Source organism: Oreochromis niloticus, linkage group LG23, assembly GCF_001858045.2.
Source record: "Oreochromis niloticus isolate F11D_XX linkage group LG23, O_niloticus_UMD_NMBU, whole genome shotgun sequence".
In the NCBI taxonomy this organism is placed as follows: domain Eukaryota; kingdom Metazoa; phylum Chordata; class Actinopteri; order Cichliformes; family Cichlidae; genus Oreochromis; species Oreochromis niloticus.
Genome location: NC_031986.2, coordinates 13,122,322 through 13,136,154, shown reverse-complemented (window position 1 = coordinate 13,136,154; position 13,833 = coordinate 13,122,322). Strand labels below are relative to the sequence as shown.

At 41.0% G+C, this 13,833-nt stretch overlaps 1 protein-coding gene across 5 annotated transcripts in view; it reads left to right on the top strand.

The window, feature by feature from the left end:
- The window catches only part of LOC100706322 (potassium voltage-gated channel subfamily H member 8), a 53,398-nt gene that overhangs the window by 11,883 nt on the left and 27,682 nt on the right, over positions 1-13,833 (top strand). For 4 of the 5 annotated variants that reach the window (XM_005460654.3, XM_019352106.2, XM_005460653.4 and 1 more), the window contains exons 2-5: positions 9,627-9,860; positions 9,970-10,101; positions 11,742-11,887; positions 12,606-12,864. In XM_005460654.3, coding sequence (XP_005460711.1) covers positions 9,731-9,860; positions 9,970-10,101; positions 11,742-11,887; positions 12,606-12,864 — 667 coding nt within the window. In that variant the 5' untranslated portion in view covers positions 9,627-9,730. The remainder of the gene's footprint in view (positions 1-9,626; positions 9,861-9,969; positions 10,102-11,741; positions 11,888-12,605; positions 12,865-13,833) is intronic. The other variant, XM_019352107.2, reaches the window with a different exon arrangement.

Below are 13,833 nucleotides of genomic sequence, written 5' to 3'. Positions count from 1 at the left end.
TAAATGTCAGCAGGTTGTTTTGACCCTGTATACATACCTAAACTGGGATTGGGTTGCTGCCATGTAACTGGCTGATTAGTTGAACAGGTAGTGACAGATGAGTGCATGTCTTGTAACAACTTTAGATTTCTGTTCAAATAACTTGTAGGGAAACGTAAAACAAGTCAAGTCTTGACTTGTGGATGTAAATCAGTCCAACAACGGTCAGGAGCACTTTGCTCTTGGTTCTTAGCTTGGTGTAACTGCAGTATTTAAAGCTGGTCTGATTTCAGAATTTATAGAAGATTTATCAAAAATTTACAAAATCAAAATGTAAAAGTTCATGGCAGACAGAGACAATTAACACAGTTATCCATGACGTCATCTTACGTGCATTTTAAATTTATGGATGCCTCATTTTTTAAATATCACAGTTATCATCAACACATCATTATTGTGACACCTGGGGCCCACAGCGTGACCACGTTCTGAATAAATAACATCAGCCAAAAGGTCAACAGAGAGGCCAACAAAAGCTGCAGGAATATATGTAAATGTATGCGTCGGCTGTCAGCATCCAGACGATGTGTCAGATACAGATCAGATGTTAATAACAGGTGATATTTTAGGGGTACACTGCAGGTCACACTGTTGATAAAAGACCAAAACCCAGATAGTAAAATAGCTCAGACTCAAAATGACACTTTAATGACTAACATTATAAAAAAAAACCCACACACAAGTACTGCACAATGACAGCAGGAAAACATTTTAACTGAGCAAATATGGAAGTCCCTTCACCAGAGCAGAGAACAATGTCATTAAGCAGATTTTGTCCAAGTAATTATCAACATATGTAAGAATTAAGTGTTTGCTTTGCATCAATGTTGGCCATGCAGTAGCTCTGAGTTAGCTCACACATCTGCTTGCTTTGCGTTACTGGAGTTTCGTCATACATAAAGCCATGGGCTAAATAGTTTTGAAGCCGATTGGAAACGAAAACGTGTTTTCAGTTACAGTCGAGGAAACGTGTCAGAGAGCGGCTTTAATAACTGCTATCGTCCAGCTGTCAGTGTTCGTGTCTTTACTTGTTTGTTCCCTTTTCATTTCATTGGCAGCGGCTCTCGCACAGACAAATTCAGCTATAAATGGAAGCCAGATTAAACGCATATTAATAATTTTGGTCAACAGTGTGTCTACAGTTTCTGCACTTGATGCTTCAAAATTATCAATATTTCAAAAGTGACTTCAGCAAACATGTTGTGCTGTGTGCTGGGTTGTGATTGGCTAAATGCCAGTTGCAGAAAAAAAAAGGTGTTACTATATGAGACAAAGTCACACACGATACTTAAATTATATGAGAAACATTTAAAAGTGTATCAGAAATGGGTAAAAAGGAGAGATTGTTTTATATTCTTATATAATATTAGAATTATAGTAATTATGGTTCAGTAGACGCCTCCAAACGGGTGCTGCAAACAAACATGTAATGTTTGCGGCCTGTGCGCGTGTGTTAGGCTTACATTGTGCGTGAATGTGCTGTGGCAGGCTGTCGCTGTCAGTGTTATCAGTAGCAGGGTTTATCGGGGTTCCCTAAGCCGCTCAGGGGCTGAGTCTGAGCGGTTTTGTTGTGCAGTTCACACGTTATTACACCTGGATTGTGGTGGGGATGTGACAGGCCTGCCTAGTGCCCGGGGAATGAGCAGAAAATAAAACAAAAACAAAATACTATCACGGCATAAGGCCAAAAGGAAAATGGAGGGGCACAGGAAACTGTTTCCTCTGTAAGCAGATCACGTCTCTGAGGGAAAGTGTCCATGTAACTATGAGGCCGACCGCCGCATGTGTATGTAATGAGCTCTGTAACCTTGCACACAGTGCAGAAGCAGAAAGCATCACATGTTTAGGTGCAAAGATGTGATTCAGCATTTGCAGGAAACTCTTTCTATTCCATTCTTTTATGTTTTCATGAGATTAAAAGTGCAAAGAGGCTCAGTGATATTTTGGTTTTGTGCAACCACTCTTTTGCTTTGTATTAGCAGCGCAAAAATATATCTATTCCCAGTATTTCGAAAAAATGATGAATACAGCTTGGGGTAAAGTTGTCCGCAAGCATTCTGTACATTTGGTAAGGGTGTATTTCCATGGTTTGGATTAAGCTCTTTTGTTCCCATTAAGGAGAAGTCTGAATGCTGGTTCCTTGGCTCGGTAACAACCAAGCTAATCACAGCTTTGGATGTGGGATTAAGAATGTGGATGTCATCTTCCATAGCCAGAAAATGACTGCATCCATAACAACGAGAGACAGAAAAATGCTTACAAAAAAAGCAAGAACCAAGGCTAAGGCTGAAGATGATGTGCTGTCAGGGTACTCAAAGAAATAACGCTTGAATTAATACATTGTTTTGTTTGTTAAAATGCTCTACGGGTTCCCTGTGGAGTTTTTGACCAAGTAGTAGTGCTTTGGAGGAATGCTTTTATGAACGTGTTACTTACTCTAGGTTGTATATAAAAGATGGATAAAGCCACCATTATGTCACTTATCAAATTTAGCTTTTTGGTTACATGTTTTTGTTTGTTTGTTTAGTTTGTGTTTGGAGCCATTAGTGAGCAAATTTGGAAGAGAAGGTAGAGTTATCAGCTAATGCTAGCAAGCTTGCTATGTTAGCAAGGTGTATCTTTATGCTTTTAACATGGGAGACTATGGAAACTAACTTGTTTTGAAGCTCAGTCACACTAGAGTGAAATAAGACAGCAAACTGCTGTAACAAGGAAAAGTTAGTGGTTGCCCATATGATCAGCTGACTGGGCTGAATTTAGTTTTGCTACTTTTTAGCCGTTGGAGGTCAAATGTAAGTAGTTGCACAACTAGCTGGCTACCCAGAGATTCAGTGTGCAACACCCTAAACTTCTGGGCGAAGACTTTCAATCACAAGTTTGACTCTGCAATCCAACTGATTGCAGTCTCGCAAATACTTTCCATCCAGTTGATAAATGCAGAGAGACTGCCAACACCACATAATAGTGGCTATATCCATCTTTTATATAAAACCTAGAATAAACAACACATTCATTAAAGCATTACTCAAGCACAATTTGTCTGTGATGCATCTCTTTGCAATAGGTGACTCAACTCAGCTAGTTGCCAACTTGTTGCATTCTGGTTATATTCCTATATAAAAGCAGGGTTGCAAAGTGCTTTGGTCATTTTGCAGCAGCTACCTCACTATTTGTGGATGACTTTCTTAATTTCTGTTTTAAGTCTATGAGGTTCTGGCTGGACTGGGAATGGAAGTATTAGTTAATGTGAATCTCTATGTAGACAGCAGCAGATTGTTGCTGACTTTTCACAGTTAATTGCTGCATTATCACAAACAGATTGCATGCAATTGCCAACTTAACTTCATTCAATCTCAAACTGACAGCAGACTGAATCTTATTGTCATTTTATTGCCATCTTGATGCGCCAAAGGCACTTTGACGACAACAACTGGCTGGGAGTGGCTGTGGACCCTAACCCATCTTCAAAGCAACCATGTCAAAGGCACACAGTTGCAATAAATGCATGTGGTTATGCCACGGTCTCCAACTCCTGTTGTCCCTAGTGTGCCATCTTTTAGCTCTTGGGTGTTGCTGCTTTGGACTCAGATGCATTCATGCATATATGCTACACAGTCCTGCACATTCCTACTGACAGTTTACAGGAGCTAAACATGGAAGAAGACTACAGAAGAACTGCTAGGCTTGAATAAAAATTGTCAGGGTGCCTTTATTTAGTGCTACGCAATACTGCAAATTTTAGTTTTGGTCCGATACCAAGTAAATACAGGACTGAGCTTACTTACTAAGCTTAGAGGGCAGAAAGAAATATTGATCCTATCGGGTTAGTATCGATCTGATACCAATACCAGCGCTGGTGTCAATACTATCGATATTTGGATTGATCTGTTTTAAAACATCATTGTCAGTAATTACAAATGTGGTAAGCATTTTTGTTATTTCATTTTCCAAAAATACCCATTGTGAGTTTTTTTCTATCACATCACCCTGAAAGTTTAAGAGTCCCAGTAAAAGCTCCTAATGTAGCCTCATTTGAAAGCCTACCTTTGTTCTTTTTCAAAATAGGCTCACCGCTATTAAATATTAATATATTCTTTCCTTCATTCTTCCATTTAATCATTTCAAATGTACAAGGCTATTTTTCTGGGTGAAGTGATTCATCATCCATTCGCTTCCGCTTCTCCTTTTCAGGGTCGCGGGGGGCGCTGGAGCCTATCCCAGCTGTCATGGGGCGAGAGGCGGGGTACACCCTGGACAGGTCGCCAGTCTGTCGCAGGGCCAACACACAAGGACAGACAACCATTCACACTCACATTCGCTCGCACATTCACACCTAGTGGCAATTTGGTTTATCCAATTAACCTATCCCCACAAGTTGCATGTCTTTGGACGGTGGGAGGAAGCCGGAGTACCCGGAGAGAACCCACGCAAACACGGGGAGAACATGCAAACTCCACACAGAAAGACCCCGGCCTGATGTTGGAATTGAACTCAGGACCTTCTTGCTGTGCGGCAACAGTGCTAACCACCGTGCCACCGTGCTGCCCAGTGATTCATCATATCCCATTATATTCTGTCACACTCTTCAGAATCGCCGGATCCTTATGTGCGAAATCATTGAGCGCCTCCCTCCCCTGCTCCCTGACAGAGCAGCTTGAATGATCAGGTGTTATTACAGCCCGTTTCTACAGCAGCACACCTGGTTAAAACTGACAAGAAGGAGACGGCACCAGCGTGGCTGCTGTCAGTGCCCGTCTACCCGGCTTTGTATGAGTAACACGGCTTCACACTTGTTACATCTCAAGCTTCACCGTGGTCCATTGTTCATAAAGCTGTACATTAAGAGAAAAAACACACAGAAAAAAACAGCTGCTCAGAACATGAGTCTGTCATGCTGGGCTTTTCTGAGATCATAGTCAGCAAAAACATGCTTTCGCAGGCCTCGCAGCTGCCTTTAGCTAAGCACAGCCACAAAATTACACTTCACTGATTGATATGCCCTTCTGCAGTCAGCAGCACCATATGGCCTTTATACAGAAACATACATTTCCTCCTACATATTGTGGAAACATAATGGCCAAGATGGATGGGTGAGTGAAAATAATGTTTGAACTGATTTACTTACGTTGTTTGTTTGTAGGTGGCAGCGAACTAAATTTGAAGTGAAAGAAATTAATGCACGACTGCACTCAAAAATCTTTTTCTTTCAGCCAATAACCAAAGCTTATATTTACAGTTTTGCCTCCCAGCAATCATAAAAAATAAAAGAAACAAGCTCTTTAAAAGAATTGCCAGCATTTGGGGAAATATACATCACTGTTTTGCCATCAGTTAGTTGAGAGGTTTGATACTACTGAATCCCAGGTGACTCAGGCCTCGAGACAGGTCGGCAACCACGTGACAATTACAAGTCGCTAGGAAAAAATGTGTTTCCCCACTACCAGCAGCTAGCAAATAAAACTTTTATATATGTAATGAAGTCTTTTAACAGTTGCTGGAAGTCCATCCATTTTCTTCCCTTTCTCCAATTCAGTGCTGTAGCCGGTTTGGACTCAGCTCCCAGCTAACTCAGAACATCCTCATTTAAATTAAATTAAATTTGGAAATAATTTGTAAGACTTTCTCTGAACAGGAAGCTCCCTTTTCAAAAGAGTATGTGTAGTTCCTTTGCTGTGCATGGTGTATTCCAGGAGACCAATAAATAATACAACTTGACGTTATCACCTTATTATCCTCCCTTTAGTCAGCGTTATGCTGTGTAGCTGCACGACTTAGGGTGCAAAAAAATAAAGCAGCACTCATCTTCTCATCTAACTCGCAGAAATTGTGGCTTTCTCATACAGCAATGTGAAAAAGAAAGTTTTCACACGACTCATTGCATCCGAAAAGCTAAGAACACCCCACGATTTAGTAGCTTTTAGAACCACCTTTGTCAGCAATTGTTATTGCTTTCTTTATTTTTTTATTGCCACTCCTCTTTTCAACCATCTTGCAACGCCGTTCAGTCTTTATTTACAGTGTTTTTATCTTCATTCTTTTATGAAGAATGGGTGTGCGGTGTGTGCTGACAACTGCCTCAGGATTTGAGTTGAGGTCTCGACTTTGACTGGGTCACAGGAAACACCTCGATTCTTTTCTTTTTCAGCCGTTGCTGCTGTGTTTAGAGATCATTGTCCTGTTGCACGATCTAGTTTGGGTCAGACTTTAATTGTCCCCACATTTAGCCTCACATTTGACTCTAGAATACTTTCGTATGCAGAGGAGTTCATGGTTGATGACTGCAAGGTGTAAAGGTCCTGTGGCTCCAACAAGGTCAACTCATCACTCCGCCACCACCGTGCTCGACAGTTTCGATCAAGTGTTTGTGCTGATATGCTGTGTTTAGTTTTCTCTGTTATGACCAGACATCTTCACCTTGATCTCATCTCTCCAGAGGACATTGTTCCAGAAGTCTCTTGGCTTGTTCAGATGCAGTTTTACAAGCCTAAGCCATGATGGCATGAACTGTTTGGAGAGAAGAAACTTTCTCCTGGCAACGTCTTTTTCTAATTGTACTGTCATGAACTTTAACGTTTAACATGCTAACTGTAGATGTAGCTCTTTGTTTTGTTTTTGTAGTTTCTCTGAGCATTGCACAGCCTGACCTTTGGTGGAATTTACTGGGTATCCACTCCTGAGAAGACTGTGACATTGTTTTACACACCTGAATGCTCCAGACCAGCAAACTGCCAAAACTTTAGTTTTTTTAAGAGATGCTCACACTGGCTGGTTATCAGCCAATCAAATACAGTTGATTAGCAGCATTTGGCTGCTATTTTTTATTATCTTATCTTATGAAAGCTTTCTTTTTCTCATGACTGTGTCACTATAAATGAGATTTTCTTGAGCCATATATTTAATGATGACCCGATATGCACAAAAATATTTTTTGTCAGTTAATTATTCAGATTTACAACTTCAGTGTATTGCCTCGGAGAAGTATGTGACTTTCCATGAGCCTCTAGCACTGAAAGGCAGTTTGTATTTATGTCTGAGTGGTGCTTCAAGGTCTGGCAAGAGCATTTACATTGGGCATGCTTTATTAATGTGCAAATTAGAAAATTTCATTGTCCCCAGTTATTCAAGCAATCTCCCTTTCTCTGCATTTATTGATTCATCTATTGCTGCTCGTCTCATTCAATCATTTGCTCTCTCATCCTGTATTGCTCACATTCTTCAAAGTGGTTGCTCCAGTCCTCCAGATTCATTTATGCATGGACTTTAATGATCTCAATGGAATGAATGTCTTAAGAGTGTGAGTCAGTTATCATACCTAACCCAGTGTCTGATAATGAATTATTCAAGGCTGGCTGCATAACTTAAGCTGTCAAAAGATTTGTCATAGCTCTGGCTTATATCATAGCCTGCTCGTCAAGTTACGTATGCTTACGCACACACACACTAGCAGTCAAAAGTTTGGACACACATTGTAGATACTCACTGAAGACATCAAATATATGAAGCAAGATATATGGAATTATGTAGCAAATAAAAATTGATAAATAACTCTAAATATGTGTTATATTTTAGATTCCTCAAAGTAGCCGCCCTTTGCTTTGTTGACAGCGCTGCAAACCCTTGACCTTCTCTCAATGAGCTTCATGATGTAGTCACCTGAAATGGTTTTCACTTTACAGGTGTGCCTTTCTTGAAGAACCAATCAGCTAAGTAAAGAGAAACAACACTTCATCATTACTTTAAGAGCTTAAGCTCAGTCAGTCTGGAAAATTGCTAAAACTTTCAATGTGTCCTCAAGTGCAATTGCAAAAATCCAGTGCTACAAGTGCTACAATGAAACTGGCTCACATGAGGACCGCCCCAGGAAAGGAAGAAGAGGTGACCAAGAGTCACGTCTGCTGCTGAGGATAAATTCATCCGAGTCACCAGCCTCAGAAATCACAAGTTAACAGCACCTTAGATTAGAGCCCAGATAAATGGCACACAAAGTTCCAGTTAGCAGACATGTCTCTACATCCACTGTTCAGAGGAGACTGTGTCAATCAGGCCTTTATGGTCAAATAGCTGCTAAGAAAAAACTACTAAGGAAAAGCAACAAGCTAAAGAGATTTATTTGGGCCAAGAAACACAAGGAATGGAGATTAGACCAGTGGAAATCTTTGCTTTGGCCTGATGAGTCCAAATTTGAGATCTTTCGTTCCAGCTGACATGTCTTTGTGTGACTCAGAAAAGGTGAACGGATGCTCTCTACATGCATGGTTCCCACCGTGAAGCATGGAGGAGGAGGTGTGATGGTGTGGGGGTGCTTTGCTGGTGACACTGTTGGGGATTTATTCTAAACTCAAGGCACACTGAACCAGCATGGCTACCACAGCATCCTGCAGCGACATGCCATCCCATCAAGTTTGCGTTTAGTTGGGCCATCGTTTATTTTTTAACAGGACAATGACCCCAAACACACCTCCAGGCTGTGTGAGGCCTATTTGACCAATAAGGGGAGTGATGGAGTGCTGCACCAGATGGCCTGGCCTCCACTTGGCCTTCACCTGACCTAAACCCAATCAAGATGGTTTGGGATGAGATGGACCGCAGAGTGAAGGCAAAAGGGCCACCAAGTGCTCAGCATCTCTGGGATATTTATCTTTTTGGAGTCACTTCCTGCTGGCCATTAAATAGGATTTTAGTCAAAGACACCACTGCATCCATCATTTATATACAGTCTGTGGTTTTATGTTATAATATCTAGCTGAAGCTTTTATCCAAGTCAGTCTATACCTAAAATCCTCATAGTAATTCATATGAGTATATATTAAAAGAAATTATAGAAAAATATATCACACAGAATTAATTTAGTAAGTGAGCTATGGCTAACTATTAATATATTATATAGCTTTAAAAATTGGATATGCCAGTATTTTTATAATAGCTAATAAAGCCGACACAAAGAAGAAAATACTGTTGCTATTTTCGGTCTGAAACTATTTAAAGGTTAAGTAAGGATAAATTGATGTGGCCCCAAATCATAAAAGATGTGATTAAAAGAAACAGCTGAAGATAATAAAAAAAAAAATTATAATGCACGGGAGGTGCAGAAGACGAACAAAGAAAAGGAGATGATTATTTTTTTTGAAGTTCATTGAAAAGCAGCAGGCATGTTAAATTCTCCTTGAGGACAGCTCTTCAAAGTGAGAAGAAGCCTTTTAGAGCCAAACACTCAGCGAGAGTGAGCACTGAAAGAAAAAAATAAAAAACAGCCGTGGATGAAATTTTAATGCGATATCTTTTGAATAAGCTTGGTGAACCTGTAGGTGCTGACCCCACAGCGTGGTGCATAAATGTGACAGGATGCACAGCAAAATTCATCCTTAAAGGCACAGCTCCCAGCTTCAGCAGGTTTAAGCTGTTGTTTGATGGTGATTAAGTATTTTATCAGCATTTAACAACAAGAGAGAACGACTTGAGCTTTCTGGGTTTGTTCTTTTGTCCTCTAACTGCTCTCCAGTTTTCTTACACTCTTACCCTGATTATGTTTCTCCTTTTTCCTCCCTTGTGACTTTGCTTCATCACTTTCCCGTCTTCCCTCTGCTCAGACAGTAACTTCGTCCTGGGGAATGCTCAGGTCCAGTCTCTCTATCCCATTGTCTACTGCTCCGATGGCTTCTGCGAACTGACTGGCTTTGCCCGCGGCGAGCTGATGCAGAAGAGCTGCATGTGTCACTTTCTGTACGGGAGTGAGACCAGCAACCCTCTCACCACGCAGATGCAAAAAGCTCTGGATGAACGCCGGGAGTTCAAGACTGAAATCATTCTGTACAAGAAGAGCGGTAAGACTCAGTCGCTGGAGCAGACTGACAAGTTAAATAGCGTATAGTGCAGTATTTCTTTTTTCCAAATCAATATGTGTCTCTGTTCTGATCTCTTTTCATTGAAAAGGCTCTGAGTTCTGGTGTCTGTTGGACATTGTTCCCATCAAGAATGAGAAGGGCGAGGTGGTTCTGTTCCTGGTCTCACATAAGGACATCACAGAAAACAAGGACCAGGACCATGGCAATGAATCTGACATTGGTGAGCATCATCCACTCCCTGTCCAATTCACGTGAAATGAGCAAGGCATTAACGAGTATCAGTCAAACTACCTACTCTACTTACCTGCTGTCAGTTCTGTCGAGAGAGATGGCAAAGAGCCGATCAGTTCATACGATTCCATTAAAGAGAAGGGGTCAAATAAACACGGCATCCTTTAGACTATTGTGCATGGACTTATAAAACACATAAGCATAGTGCTGTGCATGAATGCACTAGCACATATTCACTGAACAAATACACTTTGCATTTAAAGAGCATGATGTGAGCATAGAGTGACGTGTGAGCGCGTTGCACATGATGAGCTGTAAATAATGCTAGTGGTTCGAGCAAACGCAGAGCTGCTGCAGCTGTCTATCTGAAGGTCTGATGGAGCTTCATGAATGAAACAGTGCAGTTTCTCACAGAACACAAACAAGTCGGGCAAGTCGATTGTCCTGCTTTCCCAAGTGGTAAATTTTAGGCAAACTTACTGTTATCTCTGTCAGTGCGCCCCAGGGTGGCTGTGGCTACAACGTAGCTTGCCATCACCAGTGTGTGAATGTGTGTGTGAATGGGTGGATGACTGGATGTGTAAAGCGCTTTGGGGTCCTTAGGAACTAGAAAAGCGCTATATAAATACAGGCCATTTACCATTTACCATTTATCATCAAGAACTTAAAGCACATATCGAGATTTCTGTGTGCTACTTTGACTGTTTATCTGAAAATATAAGTGGACACTTACATTTCCACATGGTCTAATATTCCTGTGTCGGTGTTGTTCCTACATCATGATGGCAATGTTGGTCCAGAATCAGCGTCGCAGCTGACTTGTTTACACTGTCTTAGCATTCAGATGCATTCAGTTAGCGTTAGCCAAGAAGTTAGCTAACTGTCACGAGGAACCCAACATGGGGAACCTAAACTTGGCAAACAGGAAACCTGACTTGATAATATATTTATTATATTGTATGAATTCCTAAAGAAAACACCTGAAATGCTCAGTTTTATATAAACAAAGGAATTTGTTTTTTCCTTTTCCTCCATATTCCAAAGCTATGACATCACAACAACGTGACTGGTCAGTTGCAACGCTGATCCTAGACCAACATTGTTAGGATGACACAGGAAGAACACCAACATGGGAATATCAGACAGACCTACTTTACAGTGAATTCATCACCTTATTTATTTATTTTTTTGCTGTTTTCTGCTTTGTGGAGGGCATTTGCTATGTGCTGAAAACTTTTCTGTATGTGTGGCTGAGGGATGTAAAGACATAACCACCAGCTCCACAGCAGCCGGGAGTAAATGTACAGCATCGCTCCACTAATCTAATGCTGTCATCACCTCACAGGTAGTGTTTTGCACGGCCTCAGACATTTAGATTATGGCTCTCAATAACTATGGTTAACAGCCAGGACCTAAAGTGAAACACATTAGCTTTAGATTACAGATCTCAGTGTAGCCAATACACTACAATGTTCATAATGTTGCTCAATTAAACCAGACAACAGTCGTCCCCAAGCTATTTCTCATTTGCCTCCTTTTAGATTCAGTTGTAGGCATGTGCAGGTTAGCACGGTGAGAGTTTCTGCCACATTAGTGCTTTGTTCTCCTATTGTGTGCCCTTGTTCTCAGATGAGGAAACTGGTCTGGAGATTCGCCAGATCAGCCGCCCCTCAGGCTGTAACATGGAGCGCCGGCGCAGTCGGGCTGTCCTCTATCAGCTGTCGGGACACCTGCAGAAACAGGACAAAACCAAGAGCAAGCTGAAGATCAACAGTGTGAGATGTGCTGTGTTTGGTGGTTTAAATTATCCACAGCCAATGTCGTTTTTTTAAAGCTCAGTGACCTCTGACTTTTACTCTACAGTCACAATTCTCCTTTGCTAAATATCAAAAAATATCAAAAGTAACTGACAAGCAATTCCTGCTCCACAGAGGATGCGCCATTTTAAATATAAATACCCCGTCACTGACTTTGGAGCCCTGACTAAGCCTTTAGTGAGGCCAAAAGTAGCTGTGTCATCAGCATGTTTTGCCTGTAGGGAAAGCTGCAGCCTCCAGGAGAGTGCAACTGAAGAGCAAGACTATAAGGTGTCGGGGGTTTACTGGCTTTACTGATTAAGAGGGTTGTCATGGTTTCAAGAGCTTTGCTTGTGACTGTGATCTGCATTCTAATTCAAAAAGATGAATGCTTGTAAATTCAAGCAACCTGAATGAGATAAAGACTGCCAAACTGCCTCCAACATGCGAGGAACAGTCGGAATAGCCATTTGTCTTCAGCTTGGCCAATTTTATTTAGATTTGATGGTGATATAAGTCTCAATCACGCCAATCCAGTGGAACCATAAATTATACCTTCACATCTAGTGCTAAAGATGAAATATTTAATGGAGATGAAAAGCCCCTCCCCATTGTTAACTTGGCAGATATATAATGCTAATATTGTTAATTTATGCCCATTAATTCTCCTGTGTGTTTTTCCGTGTGGCACATCAAGAGCGTTCTCGGAGCCAATGCGAACCCTGTCCCCGAGTATAAGGTGGCCGATGTCCAAAAATCCCGTTTCATCCTCCTTCACTACGGTGCGTTCAAGGCCGGCTGGGATTGGCTGATCTTGTTGGCCACTTTCTACGTTGCCATCACCGTTCCCTATAACGTTTGCTTCACGGCTGTCGAGATACGAGAGGACGGCGGCTCGGCGGCGCGAAACCCACCGAGTGTCAGCGATATCTTGGTGGAGATACTTTTTATCATTGGTAAGCCCATTTGAAGATGCTCCCCCTCTCTCTGCCAGTCATTTCTCTTTTAACTCCTATCCGTTTATCATTTTCTATCCAATTTTATGAACCACATTTAAAAATGAGCACCTTTTTTTCTGCAGGAAACATCTATGAATGGTGAATATAATATGAGCCTGAAATGATCAAGTATCTATATAGAACTCACACAAAAGTATTTACAAAGGCCCAAATCCCATAAATGTTTTCATTAAACAGCCTGTGAGACAAATGATACCCACTGTCCTGAGCTCTCGAAAAGTCCCTTCAGTCAAAAGGGGATGTTAGTGTCCATGTGACTCCACATTTCCCATCGCAGCTGCACTAACCAGGTCATCCAGGCCTGTGTTTTGTTCCATTTGTACCAAAACATGAATACAGTTTGTATTTAGGTAATCTGGGTCAGTCTGGAAGTGGAACTTGTAAGATCAGACTGCTTTAAAAGCCACCAGGAGCTCACATTAGTCACTCGTGTAGGCTTCTATTCAGCTGTGTCCATGGGATTTATCTCTTTTATACAGATTTTTTTTTTTTTGGGAGCAACATTAAAACTGAGGAAACTAGTGCACAACTACTGCCAGCAGCTAGTTAGCATAAAGACTTTAGACAGGAAGAAACAGCAAGTGAAAAAAACAAACAAGCAAAACAGTTTTCTTTTTTCTGTTTTTCTTTTTTGCCATTTGGCTTTGTTTAGAGCTTAATGTCAAAATCAGTTTACATCGTAGGCCAAGTACAGCCCACAGTGGAAGAAAATTTCAACAATACATCTCAGTTTTTCTGCATGATGGGCTTCAGAAATAAATCTATAAATTTACAGAAAAAGTTCTGTTAGCTCATTGCACAGACTGTCCTGTAATTATAAAATGGAAAATTGACAGAAAATCCTCTTTTTACTTTAATTTTTTTACAGTGAACCCACTGTAAAAATTGTAAATTTCAAAATTAAAC